The sequence below is a fragment of the Miniopterus schreibersii genome (genome assembly GCF_964146895.1).
Source record: "Miniopterus schreibersii genome assembly, chromosome: 8".
Classification (NCBI taxonomy): Eukaryota; Metazoa; Chordata; class Mammalia; order Chiroptera; family Miniopteridae; genus Miniopterus; species Miniopterus schreibersii.
This window is the reverse complement of record NC_138109.1, coordinates 42,199,367-42,226,373: the sequence shown is the minus strand read 5'-3', so window position 1 is coordinate 42,226,373 and position 27,007 is coordinate 42,199,367. Positions and strand designations below refer to the sequence as shown.

The 27,007-nt window shown below is 40.1% G+C and overlaps 1 protein-coding gene across 1 annotated transcript in view; it reads right to left on the bottom strand.

Moving 5' to 3' along the window:
* Positions 1–27,007, bottom strand: part of IL12RB2 (interleukin 12 receptor subunit beta 2) — a gene marked incomplete at its 5' end in the record, with an annotated part of 60,034 nt that overhangs the window by 18,336 nt on the left and 14,691 nt on the right. The window contains 3 exons of the mRNA XM_081143602.1: positions 1,457–1,654; positions 10,448–10,667; positions 21,474–21,553. Of these exons, the coding sequence (XP_080999728.1) occupies positions 1,457–1,654; positions 10,448–10,667; positions 21,474–21,553 (498 nt within the window). The remainder of the gene's footprint in view (positions 1–1,456; positions 1,655–10,447; positions 10,668–21,473; positions 21,554–27,007) is intronic.

The following is a 27,007-nucleotide window of genomic DNA, read 5'->3' as shown; positions in this document are numbered from 1 at the left end:
TAATAGTTAACTAAGTGTTTTCAATTTCAAGTACCAGAACAACTTTAATAAAGTTATTTTACCAACTATTATATTGATTTCATTCAAATAAATATTTCTAAAATGCTTAAAAACATTTGTTTCCTAAATACGGAAAACATCCTCTCTTTTAATCTGTTTTATGGCATTTGTGTAGATTTATAGCAGGAAGAACTGTAGGGACTATATGTCAAAGCCAGCAACAGCCATCAAGTGACCCCACCCCCCATCTAGAATTCTCTTCCATGTGCTAAGTGGTTTCCACGTTAAAAGATCCAAAACCCCAGGGACTTACTCACCTTCCTCTGTGGCTCACTGGGCAGCATTCTCTTTAAGTGTAGTGATTAAAAGTAAACACAACCCACTAAAAATCTGAGCAGCTAGACTATAAAAAAAGGCACACAGTTAAGGACCGGCTCACGTACTACCATGTGGTGTGCTCTGCTTATTTCATGTGTGTAAATTTTGTTTCCTTAAGAAGGGCGTATGTATCGTCCTGGACAGGTGCAATGATTGTGATGGTATAATGAAAGTATTATGGGATTTAGAGCTTGAAAACCAATTAAAATCTTAGCTCTGTTACATACAATGATAAGGACGATAGCTAAATTATCAGGCACTTAAAATGTGTTAGGCACTGTTCAAAACATTTTCTCTATATTAATTCAGTTAGCCCTCACAATAGCCTAATGAGGTGGATAATATTATTATCCCCATTTTGCAGATAAGGAAACTGAGGCACAGAGAAGTTAACTAATTTTCCCTAGATTATGCAACCTAGAAAATGACAGAGCCTGGACTCAAATTTAGATAGTCTGGCTGCAGAACCAGCACTTAAGTGAACTTACACTTAAAAATGACATTGCCTAAATTCTGTCCAATCATCTCAATATGCTTTCAGATGCTTTCTATCACTTGATTGTAACCACTGACAGATTCGGAATTTGAGGACTGGAGGCACCAATTATCATAAAGATAATACTGAATTTATTATCACACAAATAATAAGCAGCAGAACTGGGAATGAAAGAGGTCCTGGTATCCTCACTTATGTAATAGGCATGATAACTTGACAACTCTTGCTGCACATGATTTTCCTGAGACTTAAATGAACTCCCAAATGTAAGGCGCCCATCACACTACTTAGCTCTCTGCCATGCTCGTTTGGCTTAATTATTCGCTTATCTTATATGGCACTGAGTGAGGCACGTGAATTTTCCATAAATACTAGCTTTTAGTCAGCCTGTTGGTTGGTCTTCTATAGCTGCGGTGGTGTATTCTGAGGTGCTCTCCTGAAGGACCCGAGGTCATCACTGTCCCGTCTTCTCATGTAGCCACTCATCATTGAGGGCAGGGTTTTGGGTTCCTGTGTGCAATTTCCTCAAACAAATGTTAATTTAGTAACCACCCCCCAGAAGAAAGATGAACAATTAAGTACCTGAAATCAAAGCGGACACGTTGTAGGGGGGAGCCCGGCGCCAGTTCAGCGGGGGCAGCGCGCTGCGCGCCGGCCGGAGCTCCCTCCACTCCACCACGTACTCTTGGACAGCAGGGGCAGCCTCCCCGGGGGGCTCCCACGCCACCGAAATGTCCACGCCCTCGGAGCTCGCAGAGACCTGGCGGGGAGCCAGCAACCCTTTATGGAAAATGGGGAGGGGCAAAAACAAAAATCACTATAGATAAAGATATGAAACACAACAACTCATCCTAGCAAAGTTTTAGGAAGAGCCGATTTCTTTTTAAGGTCTCAGGTTCCCAGGTTTAAGTTCATCCTGCTTCTCAGGTCTTGGAGAACCGGCATCAACAGCTTGGATAAGGGCCCTGTACAGTGTTATTTGTAGAAGTATTTGCCCTTCATCTTCCATTTCACTTTCCATTTCTGTGTCCCCAACAGTACCTGCTCTAGTGAATGCAATATGCATCCTTCTAATCCACCTTGTGTGTTTATTTAGACATATATGTAGCCTTGTATATTAGTGCCACTTTGTGCTTGTGAGTTACTTCATGAATTGTATTGAGAGTAAATCTAATGCTGCTTTTTTTTTTTCACTCAACATTATGTTTCTGGGATATATCCCATCCTGCTTCTCTATGTAAATTTAGCTTATTCCTTTAGACTGCTTCCTCAACCCCTTTTTTGCCCAGTTTCCAAGTGACAAGCAGGAGGTTCCCTCCAACTCTTAGTGATGTAGAAAAACCAAACAAACAGGTGCTGTAATAAGTCATAAAGTCCTAACCGGGCAGGCCATGGTGGGTAGTCATGCCCCAGGCCTGTAACTTCTTAAGTGAAAGTTTTTTAAGCCAGCCCTGTCCATTGTACTTGAGCATCTAGATTAACACACCTTTGAGATGCCAGAAGTAATACCCTTCGGAGGCATAACCACCCTTAAGAAAGCACATAGTCTTCTAATCCAACCCCTGCCTTGCCTTCTCCCACCTTCATGAAATCTTCCTTATATCCCCTCTTTAATTTCAAATGCATAAAAGAAAATGAAAAACCGTTATTCTTCAGAGCATTCAAATTTTTATTTCCCAGCATATGTCATCTGTTTGGCTCAAATAAACTCTTATAAAAATTCTCTACAGGTTTGGACCTTCTTATATCCACAAGGATGCGATGGATATCCTGTCACACGTCCTCACGTGTGCCTGTGTAAGTGTCTCTGGAGGCATATGCACGGAGTCGCTTGATAATAAAGTAAATTCACATATTTCACTAAGTATGACCAGACCAATCTCTAAAATAGCCAATCAGTTGACAGTCCAAAAAGAAAAGCTTGAGAAATCTATTCTCCCTAAGCCCCCCAACACTTGGTATTTTCTGGCTTCCTAATTTTTGCCAATCTGGTATGTGTAAAGTGGTATTTAACTGTGGTTTTATTTTCGTTTTCTGATTGCTTACGAGACTGAGCTTCTTTTCACATATTACTAATCATCTGACTTTTTCCCCTCATGTGAACTGCCTGTTCATGTACTTTGCTCATTTTTTCTGAGTTTCCTGTCTTCTCTCTGATTTGCAGAAATAGCTTTTATATTCTAGATCTTAATCATTTGTCAGTTTTCAACTCTAAAAATATCTTACTCCAGTCTTTCGGCTCTCTGATAACTTTATGAGTGTTTGTTGCCCATAAACACTTACTTTGATGTAGGTAAATCTATCTATGGATTGTGCATTTTGAGTCTTGTTTATGAAATTCTTCCATCCTGATGTCAAGAAGATGCTCAACCACATTTTCTCCTATTGACTTCTGGTTTTACATTTCACAATCAAGTTTTTTATCCAAATCTAGCTGAAAGTTGTTTTTTTAAGGGAATAAATTTTATTATTTTCCCCACACACTGAGTCCATATTTTCAAATATAACACCATCCCTAACATACACCAAGTTCTATATATTATTGGGTCTGTGTCTGGTCAGTTTTTTCACCAGAACATACTGTTCACATTACTAGGCTTTGTGATGTCTGACTATTTGGTTGGTCAACTCTCCTCCACATTTTGCCCTTCTTTTTTCAAAATGGTCTTGGTTAGTCATAAAACTTTATTCTTCCACATAGCTTTTAGAATCAATTTATCAGTCTCTGAAAATTCCCACTGGTATTTTTTTTTTTTTTACTGGAATTAAGTTAAATATATAGTTTAATTCCGGAAAAACTGATGCTGTTACAAGGTTAAATTAATTGGTCCATTCATAAATATGCTGTTTTATTAAAATTATTCAGCTCTCCTTTTATATCTTTTAATGGAGTTTAAAAAATTCCTCCTTAAAGTTTTCATGTACTCTTTGTTAGGCTAATTCCTAGGCACTTTATAATTTTAGTTTGCTATAGAAGTGGCATCTTATTTTCTACTATTAACTTGTGAGTGTTATTCTGATTTCCAACAAACCTGCTAAACTCTCTGATTAGTTCTAATAATTTGTTCATTTGCCCTTGTTGAATTTCCATATAATAATCTTATTAGCTTCATACTTAAAATATCTCTTCCTTCCAATCTTTAAATTAAATCCCTTATTTCCTTTTTTTGTTTTGATCTTGTTGCTAATTTTAAAGAGAATGTGCCTATATATCTTTATTAAGATGATATATGCTGCATGTTTTTGGAAGAAAGTCTTAAAAAACTAAAAAGTTTTATTTTATTCATAGTTTCTATGTAGGTTTCTAAAAATATTACTCACTAAAACCTTTTTCTAACTAAATCTTTTCTGCATCTGTTAAGAACGTATCCCTTTTTCTCTCTCTCAGTATTAATGTGATGAATCACATTGATGCATTTTTCTGATATTGCTCTGTCTTTAGATTCATAGGATCGACCCTACTTGATCAGTCTGCACTATATTTTGCAGACTTCTAAAAGTATAGACTATTTTTTAGAGAAGTTTTAAGTTTACAGCAAAATGAGCAGCAGGTACAGAGCTTGTCCACATGCCCCTCAAACACACTTAGTCTCCCCTGCACCAGAGTGATCTACATTCTGTAAGATTCTTCATAAACATTTTCAAGAATTTTTTCCCTTTCATTTACTTTTTTCTCTCACTGGGACTCCTTTTAGGTGGTCATCATCCCTTCTCTTTCAATTCTCTCAGTGTTTTAAGTTTTCTCTCTCTTTTTTTCAAGTTCTTTCCCATTTTTGATGTCTTTTGGAAGAGTTTCTTACCCTATCTTCCACTCACTCCTTCAGTCTTCTGATGAGTCCTTTCTGCCGTCCAACCTATTGGCCAAGTTCTGCATTTCAACAATTACACTTCTCATTCTGAACCTCTTTATTTGGGGCTTCTTCACAGCCACCTATTTCTGGTTCATGTTTCTCTCATCCTCTCTTATCTCCCTTCCTGAGGACGCTTATTACGCTTATTCTAAACTCTCGGCCTTTCTGCTGCATTCGTTATATTTCCTACGGCACAACTGTTCCATTTGTTGCCTCCCCCCTCCCCCCGAACTTGTGCCCTTCAGATTTCTCTTAATTTTCTCCTTGGGATCATGTTTTATTTTCTTGGATTGATCAGTAGCCTTGACCTTCACTTTTCTGTGGGAGGAGGCGTGAAAGCTTAGCTGTAGCTCCTCCAGGTGAGTTTAGGTGAGGGGGCGAGGTTTTTAGGGTGGAAAGCTCCGGGTCAGAGAGCCTATAGTGATGCAACTGAAGCTCTACCTGTCCTCAGGTTTCCCATAGGTGTCCCTGGCACCTCTCAGACCTTACCCGTACTTTTATGTCTGGCACTAATCTTGATGGGCAAGTGGGGCTCTTAGTCTCTGTTGTAATTTCCAGGCCCACAGGGTGGATGGCACAAGAAATCTCAAGGGCCAGTCAGCTCATAGGCACTCTTTGTTCTCAGCTCCTCTCCCTGTTAGGTTCCAGGGCTTTTTTGAGGATACTCTGCCCTGCTCTCAGGACTTCCCTGCCCCACAGTAGGAATGCCTAGGCAATGATCATCTCAGAACAACAGAGGCAAGAAAAAGGAGTGCAACCAGAAGCGCCCCCCCTTCATCACTCTTTCATTTGCACAGGGGCCCTGCCATCCTGTGGCATCCTCAGGGCTGGACGTGGTAGTGAGAACCTGTGACCTGCATAATTCCAGGAACTGGAATTCCCCAGTTGTGGTTCCTTTATCTTCATTTGTCTTAGTATCTGACTTCCTATGCCAGGATTTTTTATTTTAATGAAATGCACTCATTCAGTAAATATTTTTTGTGCCTATGGTTTGCAAGACCCTTTGACAGGTGATGGGCTAATGTAGCCAAAGAGCCTTTCTAACCACTGTTTTCTCTGGAATTAGCAAAGCAAACCAACTTGGCATTGCTCTGCCTCTGAGTCACCACACTTGCCAGGAACCAGCCTGGATTTCCTCCCATGAAGTCTTCTGCCAGGGCTTGTTCTTTCCTTCAGATCTCTGCTCACAACTCACCTCCTCTCTGTGACATTTTAAAACTATTCCTTTAGCCTCATTCAACTTCCCATCTCCATTTTCACTGAGAGCTTCTAAATAGAGTTACAAAGTTCGTAAGATATTTGGAAAAGTGCCCACTTAAGAGACGGGTGGCCTGGTTTTTCTGTCCAGCTCTGACACTAACTGGATGTATGATCTTGGTTAGGTTACTTTACCTTCTGGGGCCTAAGTCTCTGACATCTGTGTGGACTTGTTTATGACTCTACTGGCTTCTGACTCTTGCCATAATTTTGAAAATTCTTGAACACAGGGATTAGTCTGAACTATGAAATATGTTTTATTTGTTGGCTGTGGGTTTGGCATACATTCAATTTTCATGATAAATCAACAAAATTGTTCTTGTGCTTCTTGGTATGGACTGCTGTGGCAGGCCCCTTTGATAATAAAGTTGTTCCTACTTTTCTCAAAGTGAACATAATTCTGCCTTTGGGGCATTATTTTTCCCTTCCTAGAAGGAAAGCTATATATGTGAATAACGTGAACATATATTGAAAGAGAGGGAGACACAAAATTATGGCACACTATTTCTACAGATCATTCAGAATATGTGTGAGACAAGAGCCATCAAGGATGGGATTGTGTGATTTGCCAATCTGTCCCCTAAGTGACCCTGAGATGCACAACAACTTGTATTGGATAGGTCAGGTGTGGTCTTAGGAGAGGGCAAAGGCTCTTGAGAATCCAAGACTTCCAGGACCACCTGGCCAGTGTGGTTCAGTGGTTGAGCATTGACCCATGAACCAGGAGATCACGCTTGATTCCTGGTCAGGTCAGGGCACATGCCTGGGTTGAGGCTCGATCCCCAGTATGGGGGCAGGTGTGCAGGAAGCAGCCGATCAATGACTCCCTCATCATTGATGTTTCTTTCCTTCTCTCTCTCCCTCTCTCTCTCTTTCTCCCCCCCCCCTTTCTCTCTCTGAAATCAATAAAAAAACATATTAAAAAACACACAAAAGACTTCCAGCACCAGGACCCTCTTAGGGACAGCTCAGTTGCAGAGAACTGTTTCAGGGTTGTGCCTTACCTTCTCTACATGCGCATCCTTACTGGGCTTCATTTTTATTTAACACCTGTCCATTCTGAGAGGAAGAAGTGCTCCTTTAACCCTTTTTGTCACTGGATCCCATCTTCTTCCAGCTCCCCAGGGACTTCCTCCCATCAATTATCCCTTTTCTTCCTTTTATTCTCAGCTCTTTCCTAACCCTGGTTTTTTTTTCCAACTTCCATGTTCACTCAGATCCCACTTTAAAACAAGCCCTCATGGCTACACACCTGCACTCCCTCACCTGGCTAATACCAACTTGTCTCTCCCTACCCTGCTCCCATGTTGCCTCCATTCCAAGCCTACACTTTGGCTTTTCTCTGTTCCTAGAGCTGCCAGTGCATACCTTTAATTTCACACATATTATACTGTACTACAGTTTCCTTATTTATATGTCTGCCCTCTTACCTGATAAAGCTGGAGGCCCTCAACAGTGTTTGTTAACCTATTGCTGGATTCCAGTTGACTTAGTATATGCTCAATAAAGGACTACTGAAGGAATAAAGTAGAGGCCAACTCTAAAATAACCAATGTGTCATTTTGAGAAGTTGTTACTGAATCTAAATAAAGAACCTGGAATGGGCCCAGAAAATTCATGAGGCTTATATCCACAAGACTCATCTGCAGTGAGGTTTGAAGAAGTGAGGTATTCTGACATATTTCATTTCAACAACAACAGGCTCCTAAACAGTGGTATGAGTTCAATTTCCCTCACAGAATTCACTTTTTAAAATTACATAGGTAATACTTACCCACTGAAGAAAAAACTTTAAAGTATAAAAAGCAAAAGGGAAGGAAAATCACCTATAATCCCATGACACAGTGATGACCTCTATTAAGATTTCCATTTATATTCTACTAAACTGTTTTTAACATGCAAAAAAAAGTATATTCATGAAATACGTATTTTAAATGACATCCCATTTACACTATTAAAAGCCTGCTTTTGTACTTATTATGTGCATCTTTCCATGGCGATAAAAACATAGCTACATCACTTTAATGCTAGTGTGGCATTTATGCCAGTGAGAATCAGGCTATCTTAAATCAGTTCACCTTCTATTTATTTTACATTTAGGTTGTTTGTGCTGTTTCACTATTTTTTTCCAACAAACATCTTTTTTGCCTGTATTTTTAAGCACTTATTATTTGCTGAGGATACATTCCTAGTGCTACAATTTCTTGATTAAAAGATATGTTTATATTTAAAGTTTGTTACATATGGCCCAACTGTTCTTGAGAAAGTTGTACCAGTTTACACACCCACTAGCAGGGCGCGAGAATGCTTCTCCCTGCACCTCCGCCAATGTGGGCTATACTGTCTGCTCACCCTTTCTCAGCCTCATTTGGTTTCTCTTGCTTTTTCAAAATTTGCATCTCATTGATTGCTGATTAGGCTGCACATATTTTCATTGTTCTTTTTATATTTATTATTCGAATTGCCTGTTCATATCCCCGATCTTATAGCTATTTTAAAAAGTTAGATACATAATCCTCTTTTGCCAAACATGTGACGCATACTTTTCTTAAACTGCTATTTATACATCTGAAACGAACACAAAATAATACTGAATGTACACTTTAATTGAAAAAAAAATTTAAACAAAAATAGAAAAAAAATCTGGCAAAATGTTAACATTTGTTAGATCTGAAAATAGGAGCATGGTTTTATTATGTTACTCTGGAAAAAAATTGCTATTTCTGTTTTCAAAGTTTTATTTTTGGTGTTTTGTTTTACTATGCAGAATATTCAAGTTTTTCCCCACAGTTAATCCATCTTTTCCTTCAGGTTTCTACCTTCAGTACCTATCCCATGTGAGGCAAGATTACCAGCTGCCTACCAAATCCCCCCTCTTCATCTTCTTTAGCAAGGCAACATTGCTGCCTGAAGTATATTTCTGAGCCTCCTTTGCAATTGGGTGTGGCCAGGTGACCAACCTGAGTCAATGACTGAAAGTGTGTTGTGTGTGACCTGAGGCAAAGCTCCTCAAGAGTAGGACGTGAGCCTTCCTCTCTCCTTTTCTGCTGCCTGGATGGAAGTAGCTAGAACTCGGGCAGCCATCTCAGACAATTTCCATCTTGAGGAAGAAAGCCAACTTGGCAGAAGGAATAGAAAGAAGGAGCACGGAGTCCTGATGATGTCATTAAGCTGTTACCCCAGCCCTGTAGAAGGCTGTCTGCTTCTGACTTCTTTAATGTGTGAGAATAAATAAATCACTGTAGTCAGGCTGCTGGTAAGAGCAACCCTTACTCCTAAGAGTAATTCCTAACTCATATACCAACCCAAGGTTATATCAATATTTTCTTGTATTTTCTTCTAGTTATTTTTATTACTCTATTATGTCTATGTTTATAAGTATGTGACTGGAAAGATATATAACCAAGATTTAATGGGATATATATAAAATAATCATGTTTTAGTAGAAGCTTCTTCAAAATGGTGATTGCTAGACTCATATGTAGGTAAAATTATTACACTGAATTTTAAGAAAGGATCTCATTAGAGCTTTATTCTATTAGGTATTTTTGGAAAAAGTTAAGCCTTTTTATAACACAAATCTTGAGAAATAGCATTAGTATCTTTTTGTGTGTGTGTGTGTTTGTGTGTGACTAATTACAGGCTTTTATACAGAGAAATTAGTTTTCAGAGAATGCAACTATAACATGTGTATAGCTAGTTGGGAGGTTTTCAATGTAGATAATTGGACACATATCTAAATTTGCTGAATAAAGAGCTGTAGTATAGAAAAATTTCTGCTATAGTTTCATTACAGCCAGAATTTCATCTTAATACTATTGGTTTTAAAATATGCTTTGACTATAGGTATAAAATGTTTTCTCCTAGAATGTGACAGCACATGTTACTCTTGCTTCTAGAAAAATTAGCCAGATATTAGTGTTCAATTTAATGTAACTAATGTTTCCTTAACTAACATTTATTAAGCATCTATGTATTAGTCTCTGTATTTAATCTTACAATGACCTGTAAAGATGATGATGTAATCCCTACTTTAGAGATGGGAAATTGAAGCTCAGAGGTGTTAATTTACTTGTCCAAGGCCACTCATAGTCTGAGTGGAAAAGATAGCCTCTAAACGCTGTTGACTCCAAATTTGAAATTCTAAAGCTATTCATGCCAGGCCCTGAGCTGAGCCTGCAGAAGATAAGAGATGAATAAGATACAGTTTCCTAAAGGCAATAGTAAAGTTGGGCCCAGTCAGCATGCCTCAGTGGTAGAGCATTGAGCTATAAACCAGGAGGTCATGGGTTCGATTCCCGGTCAGCATGTCCAGGTCTCAGCTCAACCCCAGTAGGGGGCATGCAGGAGGCAGCAGATCAATGACTCTTTCTTATCATTGATGTTTCTCTCTCTCTCCCTTTCCTTTCCTCTTTGAAATGAATAAGAACATATTAAAAAATTCAAAAGAAAAGCTTGTACTTACCTGCCCCACACAAGTCCGTTATGTTAATATGAGTGGGCAGGGAACTGCCTTTTGAGTTAGCGGCAGACACAGACACAGCCCAGTTCTCAGTTCTGGGAATGACCCAGGTCCAGGAGGCATGTTCTGTGATGTTCTGTAGCGTGACTTTCTTCCCTGTTGCTTCCATCAAAGTCACCTGATAGTGAAGGATTCTTCCTCTTGCCTCTGATACACTCAGATTCTGCAACAAAACACATCCACTTACTGTGTAGGCTCAGACAAGATCACTGGACACTCTACGCCTGGACCTCATGGCACCCTGCAGGAGGCGGCTGCATCTGAGTGACCTTTTTATTTACACCTTAGCGTCTCCTCCAATGCACACTATATGCTGCTGTTTGCCTCACCCCCACCATTTAGAGAAAAATATCACTTAGCACTTTTTAAAGCTAATTCTTATGAACACACTGATTTTCTTTTCTTGCTTCAAAATGAAACTTCCTAATAGTAGAAAACTCAATTACATCCAATAGAACAAGGGTTGGCTCTAAACTCAGAAGATCTGGATTTGAGCCGTGGCCGGTTTGGCTCACTGGTTAAAGCGTCAGCCCGTGGACTGAAGGGTCCCAGGTTCCATTCCGGCCAAGGGCACATACCTCGGTGGCAGGCTCCATCCCTGGCACCAGTCAGGACATGTGTGGGAGGCAACGAATTGATGTGTCTCTCTCACATTGATGTTTCTCTCTCTCTCTCCCTTCCACTCTCTGAAAAACAGTGGAAAAAATATCCTTGCGTGAGGATTAAAAATATAAAGAAGATCTGGGTTTGAGTTTTAGCTCTACCAATCACCAACTGTGTCACCCGGGGTAAGACATTTGGCCCCTCTGTATCTCAATTTCTAACACACACACACACCCTTTTTAAATAGAAAATGCAATGCTGCTCATGAAATCAAACAAGATTTTCAAGAGCTAAACTAGTAAAATCCATACTTGGTGAATTGGATTAGCCGTCTGTGCTAGGAAACTGAGACACTGTTTTTAAATGTGTGCCTGACGAGATTTTGGAACTGCAAAAATTCCAATTGAGATCATTTGGGAACAGTCCCAGAAAGTAAGCAGAAAACTAATCATTTGTATTGTAACCCTGTTTGGATAAGGACCATGGGAAACAGAAGCAATGAGAGTGGAGAGCTGCCAAGGTCAGCACTGGCAGTGCCCGCCCATGCCTACTGCATAGAGGGGAAGGCTTAACTCACCAGACGTAAGCATTACAGTTTCCTTGGCAAGGCCATTCCTTCCATCGGGTTCAGGGTTGCTTCAAGCTGCTGAATGACACACCTTGAAATCTGACAAATACCCCTTTCTCTGATTCCCTACTCCCTAAGCAATCTTCTAATAATTTGGTTTCCTGTGTAGTTTATCTGTCAGGAGAGGCTGGGCTAACATGAACATCTGGTTCACTTAAAATTTGTATTTTTCACTTTAAGTGAACAAATTGGGCTTCTGATTATAATTTGGCTCCCAAAATAATTAGCATACTGAGAAAGAATGTTCCTATCTGCTGACTCAAACCTCCTGGCTCGTCCAACAGCTGTATTTTTCACTATAAATTAATCATGAACATGCAGCTTTTTATTATATTTTAGTCTCTGGGAGCTCGATTAATGTAGGTCCTGTCCTAGGTGCCTCTCTGGATCTGCAAGGCCTGAGACTAAATCTTAAACCATGGTCAATGCACTAGCTAAATACCAGTTGCTGAGGGCTGCTCTAAGTGCACACCGAGCCTTTCCCTAAAAGACATCTTTGTGTACTGTCATGAACCAAGAAAAGGTACATCATTCCGAATGTCCATCACAGCTGTTCTCATAGGCCTGTTGTATGAATTAAAATAAGCAAGTGCTTTTGAAATTGTGGTGTTCTAAACTTATTAATAAACGTGCCCTTCAATATAAGAGAAAACAGACACAACAGGATAAATTAAAGCAAAAGGGGGCTAGGGAAGACCATTCCCTCAGCCATCTCTCATTCTGTCCTTCCCTATCTGTTTCCTCTGGAGGTCCAGAGGTAGGACTATTACCCCACCCCCAACCTATGCACCCCACCGTAAGGCATCCCCCATAGCTAACCAAGTTCACCAAGCTCTCCATTCTTGCCACAGACTCAGAGGCTTCAGTCCCACTCTGACAACTAAGCAAACAGAGCCCTAATTGGAAAAAATACCTTACAAGTCAGCCTTTATTATCTCTGTCTCATTGTCTTCATAGACACCTCAACAACCTCATTCAGTTCTATGGTAGAGTGCTGAAAGAAGGGGGGAAATGTCATCTTGGATCCAATGAACTTGCCTAGTGACTGCTGTGAAAATCTAGCTGATCAGTGATCCAGTAAACAGAGGTGTGAATCTGAAAGATAAGTGACGGTTCCCAGAGGGTAGTAAAGGGCCTGGACCATACTTTTGCATTTTTCCTTCCCTAGCCCATATATTAGAGTTGAAAAGATCAGTGAGAAGGTAAGGGTGAGGTTGAGGTAGTTAAACAAATAAATATGTTATCCCATGAGTTATGCTGGTATAAAATGTCAAGCTTAACTTTTGGGATAAAGGTTAACTTCTCTCAGGTAACTGGTCTCCTTAACCAAATTAAAAAATGGGCCTAACTTGTGTAAGAGGGTCCTTAGAACAAAAAATGCAGTGAGCCAAAGGGGAAAAAGTATTTATGCAGCTGGGCTGGTAGCAACTGAAGCAACTGAAAATAGTATACTTAGTTTGGTTTTTAAAAATATAGCAACATAAAGTTTGCAAAAAATGTATGTCATCTATCACTCTTGGATTATTACACTTGGCCCTGATGGAATGGAATATATCACCACAGAACAACAGAAGAGGAAGGGATTCTACAGATTAATATTTCCTTTTATCAATGGGGAAACGAAGCCCCAGGGAGATGAAGTGACTTGCTTAAGGCCACTCAAGGGATCGATGGAGGAGGTGAGAGTGGAATCCAGGGCTCCTGACTTCCAGACTAGTGACCCCTCTACTCTGATGTCTGTTCCTTATACTGGCGAGCCTGAGACGAAGAACTGGTAAGTATGGGCCACCACGTTTCATAGCTGGAGTCCCCAGTCACCCTTCTGCTCTGAAGTTGCAAAGCAGCTTCTCTAATTATGAGGTTGTGGTACATTCTGACGTAAAGCATCAACAGTGGACATGAGGATGGCAATTTTGGGAAGGCGGAGATACAGAATTATTTTTTTCCAGAGACAGCAAGACAAGCTGTGAACCCAGAAGAACTGTGACCTGAGGAGCCAGCTGGGTCTTTCCAGATGAACTTATTTTTATTTCACTATTCGTTTATTTGGGTGAGAGCCATACCATAAGTAAGGAGCTGACATCTATTGTTACATTCAGTCCTTATAACTCCCCACTCCGATGAGGGTGCTGAAGCTTGGAACAGTTAAGAAGCTGACTCAAACAGTCCCCACAGAAAAGTATTGTGAGATTGTATTGTGCCCCCTGGTGGATGTGGGAGAGGAAAGGGTGTCTGGCCCGTTTCTGGCAAACCTGTGTCTGGAAGACCTGGTACTTTCCGCACCTTTTTGGGCAGTGCTGAAGCTGGTCTGAAGCCAGTGTTCCTACTGTCACTGTCACCTTCTCCTATTGGTAAGAATAAGCTAAAAGAGGAAAAGCTGTTCTATTGCCCCTCTCCTTCAGTTTTCTTCCTGCTCTGTCCAGTAGGAAATGACTTAACTTTGTAAACTTAGCCTTTCTGACTTTGGCTATCTGAGAAGCAAAGAGTGAACAGCTCCCTCATAATCCTATTATAAGAGTTCTGTTGCCTGAAAAGGCTTTCAGCATAAAAAATGACTAGATGAGTGTAATCCATGATAGGACAAAACCTAACATGTCTGAATTCAGAGCCCCTGCTTTTTGTTTTGTTTTGTTTTAAAGTACATTAGAAGAAGGGTGTTTCTGTGGATTGATAAATTATTTCTTCTTAGGACTTAAAAAAAAACTAACCTCTGTGAAGACATCTTTTCTTTTTTCTTTTTTGATTTTGGATAGACCCTTTGCTTTCTTGCTCCACCACATAGCGGCTGTGTGACCTTGTCAAGTTATTTTACTTCTCTGAGGCTCAATGTTCTGGTCTATAAAATGAGGATAATCCTTTGTACAGCATAGGCTTATTGGAGGATTCAATGGGCTAAGGGAAATAAACTGTTTCAAAAAGTGCTTGGTGCATGACAGATGTAAAGACACTGGGTGAGTTCCCTTCTCTCATTTACTCTAATATAAAAATCATCATAATTGATACTTTCCCAGTCATAGTCATATGACTCTTCTGTCAATTTATGGAGAGCCAAGCCATCTTGACTTGGCTTATGCCACAGCTCTATAAGGAAGGCTCACCAATGTCATGCAGTTGATTACAAAGAACATATAATTTATGGCTTTAAGTCTGGGTACCTTGATTTCAGAACTCATGACTATCTTCAGCAACCCTAGTCCAAGTGAAAGAGTGCCTCAGAAGACATTCCTCATCTGGAAGTTTTAAAAATCACCGTATCGAAATGACTTATTTATGCATCTATCTTCTCACTAGCCTGCCAGCTTGTCTTTGCATCCTGTGTCATGCACAACGTTTGCCTCCTAACAATGGCTTAGCAAGCACTTTTCACAATTCTCATTAATTTTCACAACAACCTCATGTGGTATATACTAATACTATTATTATCTACTTTATTGGTGAGGAAAATAAGGCACAGAGAGGTTAAGCACCTTGCTCAAGAACACACAGCCATTAAGTGTTAAAGCTGGAACTTGAGCTCAGGTAGCACAGCTTTAGAGGATGAACTCTTAACCACTCTGACGCTAGCACACCTAGCAGACATTGCCCAGGTGTTAAGCTACACTGAACTAACTGCTAGTCATACCTCATGGTATTTACCCCACATAATTTCCATCTTGTTTTGCAGCTAGAAAAACAGCGAAATAATGGAAGCTTTCATAAGTGCAAAACTTTAACTTCCCTTCCACCTATGCTTTCTATCTTCTATTAATTCTCTGCTACTCTCTCTTATTCTTGGTATTGACTCCATTCTGCTACCCAACCAAAAATCCCTACATTACTGCTGGTATAATGTGTGTGACTAGTAAGCAAGGGAAAACAAACTATTCCTTCTGAAACAGTCTTCTGAAATGCTGTGCCAGCCTGTGATGGGACACGATTTGGGAAAAGAAAAGAGATAGATTTGAATATTGTGACAAACTATTGAAATCTTCCCACCTGCTGCTTTTGTATTTCAATATTGATTATGAGATTGGATACATCCTATAATTATATAAGGCCTTAGGCTCCGGGCAGCCAGCCTTCCCTGGGGATTTACAATAAGCCTTTGTCCTACATCAGTATAAATCAGGTTATAAATAATACTGTCTACTTTTACTGAATCTCTTTCATATGAGGAGGCCAAAAAATTCATTCCTTTAGTGCAATGTGATAGAGGTTGGGATATTCTTCATACAATATAGAGAACTACAGGGGGAAGTAGGCAAAGCAAGTATATTAAATAATCTGCCTCTGATCCCAGGAGTGTACAGGGCACATTTTTTCTCTCTTTCTTCTTGACTTTGTGATTTAAGGGTAGCTGTTTATTGAAATGAATCATTTCATTTACCAAATAAATAAAAACACCAAATCTATTCCCCACTTGTGTAACCAAGAGTTTCTCTAACTCTCTTCTGTGCTGCTTATTACAGCCCTAAAGCTGGCCCTTGCAGGGCTGCTCAGTTGCTTAGAACGTCGTCCCGATTCTGAAGGTTGTGAGTTCGATCCCCAGTCAGGGCACATACAAGAAGCAACCAATGAATGCGTAAATAAGTGGAACAACAAAATCGGTGTTTCTCTCTCTCTCTCAAATCCATCAATTTAAAAAAAGAGAAAAGCTCCAGAGCTGCACTGTCCATTACAGGAGGGAGCCCCTAGCTGCAGGAAGCATGGAGCCCTTGAAGCGCAGCCAGCCTGAGCCAAGATGTGCTTCTTTCTGGGGGAGGGGAACACTCAGCCACTGCACTGGCCGGATGCTTAGGAGACACACCAGTTTTCTAAGACTTAGTAGGAAAAAAAAGCAAAATGGCTCATTAATAATTAAAAATATCGATTACATGTTAAAATGAAACTATTCCAGATATATTTGGGTTAAATATCTTTTTAAAATTAATTCTGCCTGCTTCTTTTTATTTTTAAAACTGTGGCTATGAGAAAATTTTAAATTACCCATGATCAGCTCGCATCTGTGGCTTGCTTTCTATTTCTATGGGATGGCACCTCACTGAAGCGATCCTTTCTTTCTAGGTTGAATCCATGGTCCCCAGAGGATCCCGACAAGTGTGCTCCCACCCTCGTGCTGGCTCACCTGCTCTTCCGGAGTCCGCTCCTGTATTACCTTCTGAGAGGTCCTCCCTGACTCCTATCCATTCCCCTGCTCTACTGCGTGAGCCCGATCATCATCCCCCCAGCTGGACCTCGAACCCCTCCTTAGTGCCTGAGTGCCTTCATCACCCCACTCCTATGCCCGTCCTCCCGCTGCACCGTGAGTTCAAGGACATGAGGACTGGATTTGTCACCTTCACTTCCACATCCCCGGCTTGAAGCACACAGCATCCAGTACCAAAGACTGGCTTTGAAATATTTGTTTGAAAGAATGAATGGAGTGAATTCAGCTCCATTTACCCACAAATATTTCTCTTTCAGACACATGGTCTCATAATTTCATTAAGTTTCTAATTTGTTATGATCACTGCTCTTTGAAGAAACGAACAGAGGAAACTGCAATGGTTAATGTGGCTTTACCCACTGTCATATCGTTTCATACATTATCTACATATCTATATCTATATCATCTATACAAGGGGATTTTCTTGTTAAAGGATACATGTTGGATTAACTGGAAGGAACATGTATTGGACTCACAGACTGAAATGCTTAATTCAAGCAAAGGAAACACTATGAAACTTTGCACAGTGGAAGACAGGGGGACTGAGGGACAGGGTTGCTAAAAGCCCCCTGTGAAGGCCTCTTATGCAAAACGGGTTGTTTGTGACAGAGAAACAGTTTCTAAATGTTATTACATTTGTTGTTTTAACAATACTTGGTATTTTTATTGCATTTCATGGATTAGGTGGTACCTTTTGGCTTCAACAGAGAAAATATTTTTTCTCTTAAAATAACTGGCAAAAAATAGTACAGGACATTTTTGAGGAAATGCAGCTTTCAGGAGAAACCAGCAGGTGGGGAAATGAGTAACTATGTGGGAGCCAGAACAACACAGCAAGGGTCCCCCTCACTCCCACACTCTCACATTCATGCAGACACACCTGACATTCACACACATTCACCCCACACCCATACCCACATGCAGACCTCCCACACACTCCCACTTGTTCACTGCTAGTAAATGTGTGTGTCCCCAAGATTCACATTGGGATCCTAATGCCCAATGAGACGGTGTCAGGAGGTGGGGCTTCTGGGAGGTGATTATGTCATGAGCATAGAGCCCTCATGAATGGGATTAATGATCTTACAAAAGAGATCCCACAGAGCTCCCTAGCCCCTTCCACCATATAAGGATATAACAAAAAGTCTGCAACCCGGAGGACACCCTTCACCCAACCATGTTAGCACACTGATCTTGGACTTCCAGACTCCAGAAGTTGGAGAAATAGATTTCTGCTGTTATAAGCCACCCAGTCTATGGTATTTTGTTATAGCAGCCTGAATGGACTAAGACATTCACACACATGCACTTACACGCATATTCCTATAGATATATCCACACCTACACCCACACTCATATCCCTCGCACATTTGAAAGACTTGCATGCATTCACACACATATTCACACATAACCTTTGTACTCACACACATATAAACAACGCATGTCCCCATATCACTCACATACACGCCCACATATACCCACACTCACACATTCATACACACTCTCACAGGGACTGTGCCCATTCAGCACCTGGTGGTTCTCCTCTTATGTAAACATCCTGCAAAAATGAAAGGTCACCTCATTGTTTCCCCAACTGCAAGAGAAACATGCTCTCATGTTGTTCACAGGCTAATGGGGTTTTACTTGGGGCTTCCTTTGCTGCGAACACCTGAAATTCCCTTCTCTGCCGTGGTGGGGTATCCCCTCATTGGGTTTCCCAGTATTAATCACAGTTAAAAAAAAAAAACCCCACCACACGCATGTCTGTGCTTCCTTTCCCCAGTGAGGTCTAATTTGGGCCCCACCACAAAACACCTGGTCTGGCTGCAGCGCTCTTTCTAGTCTGACGTTCAGATGAGTCCCTGTGTCACAGCACCACCCTGTCAAATCCCCAAGCCTAACTTAGAGTAGCCTGAGGAATCCCTGGTCAGAGGAGTGGGACAGGAGTGGTTCCAAACAGAAGGGGCAGTGATTTCCGCCTGGGAAAGGCTCTCAGGAACAAGCACCATATGACCTCTCATTAGAAATCATTTCACCTCCTTAGAGCTGTTTCCACATTTGTACAACAGGTGGTGGGACTGCGTGCCGATTAAATCCCTTTGGCGCTTAGAGGTCTGTGATCCTGTGGTCCAAAGCAGGCCTGCTCGTCTCAGTAACTCTGACCAGTGTTTTGTTCCCATTCCCAGGTGAGTGGCCTACTTGGGGCCATTGGAAGAAGCCCAGGATTTGGCATGAAAGGGACTTAATCCAGTAACAGTCCTGCAAGACTGAGGACTAGATCCAACTTTCCTTAAGGAGCCTCTCAGGCTGGGAAGGCACTGAAGGTTTTGAAGGTGCCCTGTCATGACCACTATCAAGTTACAGAAGCTTCTAGTATTTGCATTTTTTGTTTATTATTCAGGCCAGTTCCAGTCCAAGCATCTACAATTCTGGCTCCACATAAGGGAAGATTTTCTGACAATGAGGGAAGATTTTCTGACAATGCAGTCGTGGCACGGACTGCAGAGAAAGTGGAATTCTCCCTGTCTCAGAGGTCCCGGCAGAGACATCTGCGTGTCCTGGCTAATATGGGACCAATGTTTCTGAGAGGAAGGGTGGACTGGAAGAAGACTGAAGTCCCTTTGAATTCCAAAACCTCATTTTATAACTTATGCTTTGTGTGGATTAGGGGCAAGATCAAAATGAGAAGCAGAGAAGAATTTGCATATGCATGTTTTCTAAGCATTACTTAACAACTGCTTATTCTGACTCAGCTCTGATTCTTGTGTCAGAGTGTGTGATCTAAATTCTGTTACAGTGAGAAGCACACAGCATGGTACTGGGTACATGTGGCTTTCACCATTAGGATAAACATTCATAATGCAGTACCGTTTAATTTTTCTTTGGTGGCCCCAGCAATTGTCCTATGTGTGTGACCTCTCATTTGTAAATCCCCACAGTGGTCTTGTCAGTTACACAGATAGATACGAGTGTCACTCCCCGCGTTCTACAGAGAAACCCTGCGGCAGAGGGGAGTGAAACGGATGAAAAAACAACCTATCTTTTCAGATCACTTGTGAGGACATTTGGGGAGGAGAAATCTTTATGGGAGCAGGAATCTTGGTTTTAACCACTTACTTGTGAAAATGAAAACCAAGAGCCAAGAACTGAGCTGGGTTCTTTTGTCACATTCACAAATATGGCTCCTCTAAATGTCTTGCTTTGAGCATTGTCTTGCTAGTACGAATGGCTTTATTTTAAAATAAACTTGAAGCTCCTGTTTTAGTTTCAAAGTAAAGAGCTTGATTATGACTCACCAAGCTATTTATAGTAGGCTCCTCTTATACCTGACATTTTTCGAGTGAGAGAGAGAAAGGAAAAGAGGGAGAAAGAGCTGATTGGTTGCCTGGCTCAGTCCTTAAATCTGAAGAAGACTGTAACTATCCAAACCTGTCGTGCTAAGCCCATCAGAGAGGACTTTTGATTCCTTACTCTGACCCTTCTGGTTTTGTGCTCACCAACTTCAAAATTCCAAAACTGTTTGTTTACCCTTAGCTGGAAGACGTGCAGTGAGAGGTTTGGGGAATGAGGTGGAGCACAGCTCACCTGAAAACCTCTGATTATGAGCCTGCCAATCAGTGTCTCAATTCAAAGAGCATTTTCTTTCAACCTTTTCAGTCCTGATGCAGCAGAAAGAGCTCTGGGCTGGGTTTCAGTCCAAGCTCTGCACTCAGTAGCTGGGGGACTCTGGGAAGAACTTGCTGTCTCTGACCCCCAGTTTTTGTATTCGTTAAATGGGGATGCCTAGTACCCACCTCATAGGGTTTTGGCAAGGATTCAGTGAAACCACTGCCAGCTTTCAGCACTTGGTGAAACTCTCTCACATCCTGAAATAACATTAGGCTGCATTGTTTTCTGGAAGGTTGTTTGATTTACTGCTGTTTCGCTACTATTCCTGAGGAAGAGCTGCTTTCCTTTTCTATTCATGTTATTTCTTGCTATTATTTGTGTTCCTGAGGTAGGGCAGCTTTCTCCCTCCCTTTTCAATGACCATAGAAAATATATTCTTAAATATCCACATCCACAGATTTCCCGTCTTTAATTTCCCAAAAAGCGCATAAGTCTGGTGGCAGGGTCACTGCTGGGCACACTGTATGTGGGAGAGGGCAATGGGCAGAGGGGGAACACTAGTCAGAAGAGATGATGCAGTGGGGTCCGAGGGTGGACATGCTTGGGGATGGGAAGGGGCCTTGATGAAGAAAAGATGAGGAAGTGGATGACAAAAAGATGTAATTGTGTGGAGGAAGGAACTGAGTCAGAGCTTTCACCCCTATCTGGCAAAAGTAAATGACATTGAGTCAACATCACAAAGATATGGCTGAGAAAGTGAGCTCCAACAGTCTCTGACGCCTCATATGAAAGCCACTATGGGAATAAAAGGCCTTTTTCCGTCCTTGAAACATATTGTTCAAATATATAATTCTCTTTATATGTCAATCATGTCTCAATAAAAACAAAACAAAAAACACAAATATGCCATTCTCTTGAATTTTAAGTTGACACTGAGAACTTACCTTCCAGAAAAGAGAAATCTGTTGTCTATTGTAGTCAATGTTCTGCTTCATGTACCAGACATCTAATGTCCCAGTAGGCTCTGATTTGAAGGGGAAAGAACATATTTTCATGTATAAATATACACACAATATACAACCTTTAAAAGTCAATGGGTTTTTTAATTCTGGGAGAGTAGGATTATAAGATACTTTCAATTTTCCTTATGCCCTGTTGTTTTTCTTTTTCTGTTGTTAAACAATGAACATGTATATCTTTGACCAAAGGGAGCTCAAAATTACCTTAAAAACAAATTTTAAAAAATTGGTGAGGAGGAAATTAGATGTCTAGGTTACTCTTAAAACATATATTAATAAAATAACTCAAAGTATGTATGGTTATTTCTTTTTTATTGGAATGCATAAAGAATTCTCAGCAAAAAATAAAGACAGAAATCATAAGCAGAACATTTTTTGATGCTCTAAAAGTACAAAATACAAATAATAAACTTTGTGTTCAGTACATTCCTGACCTAATGTTGTACAGCAATTAATTGGTTTTATGATCACTAGACAATGGGTTACTTGAAAGGAAGCCTACCTCATGCATCTTTGTATTTCTCCTCCCTAGCACCATACTTAGAGTGTAACAGGCTCCCAGTAACTCTTTGTTAAATGATGAATAAACAAATCAGGCAATATTATCCACTTGATGCTAACATACAGGCTGAGCTGAGAGAAGAAATAACTACCAATCTATAAGATAATGGTCAAATATGACTGAACTTAATATGAGAAAGTCAATCAAGCATGCTTGAAGAAAAACTAAATAATCACCTCCTGTGTTTTAGAGAGAGAGTGTGTATGTGTGTGTGCATGTGCACATGTGAGTGGGTGAAGTAGTTTTATTTCTCCCACTATCAGATTTGTTTTGGTTTATAGCCAGAGGTGGAATCAATATAAGCAGCCCCTGAAAATAGGCTTCAATTGCACCAACCTTGCTTGTTGAACAGTGACACTTAGAGTATATTTAAGGTCAGGCTGTCGTGGGGTTCCTTTAGAGTAGCACGTTCCATTTAACCAGATGGAAATTTCCAAAAAATTAAGTTCCACCAGGATAACAGAAGACAAGTAGCCAGGGAAAGGAAAAGAGAAAGAGAAAAAGGAAGGGAGCACATGTACCAGCACATACTATGGGCAGGTCCTGGGTGGACCCATTCACAGTGGTGATATCTCATGTCCTCCTCACCACTGTGACGTGCATAGCTTCAGGGCAGTGGTTTAAGTGTGAACTCCAGAGCTACACTATCTATGCACAAATCCTAGCTCTGTGATTTTGAACAAATGTTAACCATGTCCTTAAGCCAGTTTCCTCATCTGTCAAGTGAGTGTCATAATTCTGAGCATCATATGGGCTGTTCTGAGAATTTAAAGGAAGAGAAGAATGCTGATACATGGTAAACACTCAGTCAACTTGGCTGTCGTTTTCTTCATTTGAAAACGGAAGTGCTGAGAGGTAAAGGAATTGTTCAAGACCCCAGAACTACTAATCAGAGAAGCCAGGCTTTGAATACAGGTCTGTTTCATGTTTCATTTCATAGCCTGTGGTCTTCACTCTGCACCGTGCAGTTGCCTGGTTCTGAGAAGACTTATGATTGCTCTATACTTCCTTCCAACCCTCCGTAGGTGAGTCTCTTTCATGTTCTACTCTCTTCCTTTGTCACTTCCTCTTCCTGCCTCTCTTGCCTTCTTTTCTTTTTGTTTTTTTTTTCTAAACACTCACTTATTTTCTTCCCCCTCTCTTTCCACCAGTGGTAGTATTTACCCCTATAGTGAGGACTTAGCAGTTAGAAATACATACATAAGACATCTCCAAAAACTCAATCCTTTAGGATATGAAGAGTGACCCAGGAATCAAGCTAGGACTTTTTTTTTTTTTCTAGACCAGATTTGAAAAAGGAAAAATGCACAGGCAACAAAAGGAATGGGAACCTGACATCTATTAACCACTTACTATGTGCCAGGTAATATTTGGACATTTTATATGCATGACTTCACTTAGTCCTCACACATTGCAGGAGGTGCCTGGGATTACATCGATTTTACAGCCAGCAAAGGTTAAATGATTTACAAAAGGCATACAGCTGGTAAATGGCAAAACTGAGAGCTGAGCTAGGTCCCCAAAGGCCCTGCTCTTCCATCACAGTTCATTATGTGGAACAAAGATCTGAACAATTCGCAAACCAGGTAATCCCGCCATTGACACATAATCAGGATATGGAAATATGGGTGTGCTCAGTGTCGAAGCCAGTTGACTTATTCCAAAGAGCTAACTGTCTTCAGTTAACTACATATTGGTAAGAAATTTAAAGGGAACACTCATTGCTTCATTAAAGATCTACAACTTACCATATTATTACAGAGCTAAAATTTGAATTCTAGAATCATAGTTTCTTCAAAGGAGAAATTGCAACTGAAACTGAAAATTTAATGGTGGCTACCTGCAGTGTAAGCCGCTAGGGGAGAGAAACATTAGTTGAATCTGTATGAGTTTCAAAGTGTAGAATTTTCATGACCAGGGGTGTCAAACCACTGCTGCTTAACACAATGTAAGGGCTAATATTAAAGAGAATCTTTGATAGTCAACTGTCACAAAATCATTTAAAGTTCTAACCACAGTGTTATCTAGCACAAGACAGATGAAACTATTATAGGCAGGTGAGAAAAAGAAAGTCAAAGACCCATATATCAAAGTGATTACAAAACAAATGGGTACAATTGATTAAATATACAAATATTGAGAAATGGAAGTCAGCTCTCCTGAGATGAAACTAACTCCTATGTAAAGGGAAATACAGTAGGGATAACTAGAGTCACCAATATTTAAAAAAAAAAAGGAAAAGGGATTCTAAATTAAGCAAGAGATTGGCCTAAATGACTTAAACGATCTTAAGTGTTCTTTCAACTCTAAAATCCCAAAATCCTGGGATTCTATGAAACTGTATGTGTGGCAAACAAATCAGAGTGAAGCCATGTGTTGCTTTTCAGATTAGCATCCACATCTGAAGCCAAGGTAGTGCAGGGCTGTGGACAAGAGCAACTGAATTGGATAGAAAGCTGTCCCTCCACAGAGGTTTTAGCAGGCAATGAAGAGAAGAATAAAGATCCCCAAGAACAGTGAAATTGGAGAATTTAACAAAAAGTAAATATGGAAAAGGTGTATCTCCAGTGGTTCAGGTAAAATTTTTTGGTTCAAGTCATGCTCTAAGCAGGGCAAGAGAGAGAGAGGTCATTCACTGACTTAGTTCCTTGATGTCCACTCTTTAGTCTGTGATATATTTGTCTAAAATCTAGTTTCAAACAATTCAATTCAAATAGGTCTTACAAACACCTACGTGATGAAACAAGTTCTCAGTGGTCGGTTTTCGCCTTCAGCTGTTATCATCTGTTGTGCTTCCTTGAGAAGACCTAAATAGGACTTCGATTTCCCCCCTTTGATTGATGACTTTTAACACTTGGTTTTGGCTCTTTTCACCTCTTTCTGTCACTATTCTTGATGCCCTATCATCCACATAGGTGTACTTTCTCAAAGGCTGTACTTTCAGTCTCTCCACCTACTCACACTCAATGATCTGTTTCCCTCAACTGATGCCTTTGCCTCACACTTTGCTGAGCAAAAGGAAGCAACCAGGCAGGAATTCCTCCATCTTTCCACCATGACAGCTTTCAAACTTCATCACCCTAACCCTGACACAGCACCCCACTGATTTTACTTTGGATGAAGCACCTCTACTTTCATCAAAGTTCAATCCATTAACCTGAGTTCTGAATCCCATCCTCTCTTGCTTTATCAAGAACCTCTCTCCCACTTTTCTTGTATTTAACTTCTCTCTCTCTGCTAGGCCCTTATCATTGCCTTATAAATATACTATATCAGTGATTTTCAACCGATGTGCCACAAGAATTTTTAAAACATCCAATACCTGACTATTTAGTCAGGAACACTGACCTCTTTTCCCTTAGATTGTCAAATAAAAAAATGATGACAGCCAACACAACAATAAGAGTCTGGTGTGGATGAATCAAAATTATTCTTATTTTTTTTGTCAGAACAGCAAAAAATATATTTTTTGGTGTGCTGCATAATTTTAGTAATTAATTTATGTGTGCCATGAGATGAAAAAGGTTGAAAATTGCTGTACTATATAATATCTCTGATCCTAAAAACAAAAACAAAGAGACAAAGCATTTCCTAATACCATATCCTGTTCTAGCTACTGCCTTGCATTTGTGTTCCCCTTCACAGAGCTTTTTGAAAAGTTGTGAACTGTCATTCACCTCCCACTCACTTGCATCCCATTCCAACTGAGGTTTTGTGCCCATCACTCTATTGGTTGGCAATAAACTCTGTGTTGCCAAATCTGACGTTCACTTCTCTGTTCTTATGTCATTGGACTTCTCAGCAACATTTGACATATTTGAGAACTCCTTCTTTGTTTTTTTGAGAAACATAATCTTTTAATATGAAGAATGAGCTCCTTTCTTCATAGAAACAGAGATGTTTCATCCATAATAAAATCAATGGAGGCATTGTGTTAGAGTGCTGTGGAGTATTGATAGAAAAAAAGTAAGTTGTAAAAGAATACATATAGAATATAATTTTGATTAAGTTAAAAAAAATAAGAAAAACTAATAATTGTTTAAAGATATATACATTTTAGAAGGCTATGAGAACAGTATGAGGATGATAAAAACATACAATTCAGGATAGTGATTACTTCTGGAAAGGTATAACGGGTAAGAATATATTGGTAATTTCATAGTATTTAAGTAGAACAGTGAGTTCCTAAGTGTTCATAGTGTTCATTTTGTTGTTATGCTTTTTCATGAGAAAGTAGCTTAATCTAGGGCAATCACAGTTGGCCATGGGAGTAACGAACAGATTTTGAACATGCTCAGGAAAACAAGTCAATTGGTGATATGGGGAAGTGAGAGAAGAGGGAAATTTAAGAATAATTTCTCAATTTTTGACTTGAGTATCTAAGAAGATGGCGTGTCATTTATTGAGATAGAAAAGAATGTAACAAAAGTATTTTTGAAACAGTTTGTTTTCGAGAAGAATTAAGGTTTTGTTTAGGTTATGTGAGGTTTAGGATGTCTGTTGACATCTAAGTGAAGATATAAAATAGGTGCTAGAAACATAAACCTGAAGTTCTGGACAGGGTCCAGACTACAACTATATATTATATCTACCTATCTATCTATCTATCTATCTATCTATCTATCTATCTATCTATCATCTATCTATCTATCTATCATCATCTATCATCTATCTCTCTATTCTGTTTTAGAGCCATGAGACTGAATGAGGTCACCTGAGAAAAGAAGGGGCCCAGTGTAAAGCCATAGGGATTGAGATTGAGAAGAGAAAGATGGCCATCAAAAGAGACCAAGACTTGGCTGATAAAGTAGAATAAAAACCAGGAATGTGAGGTTTCACAGAATTCAAGAGAATCAAGTACTTCAAAGAGGAAATAACTCCCTTTCCCAACTACAAT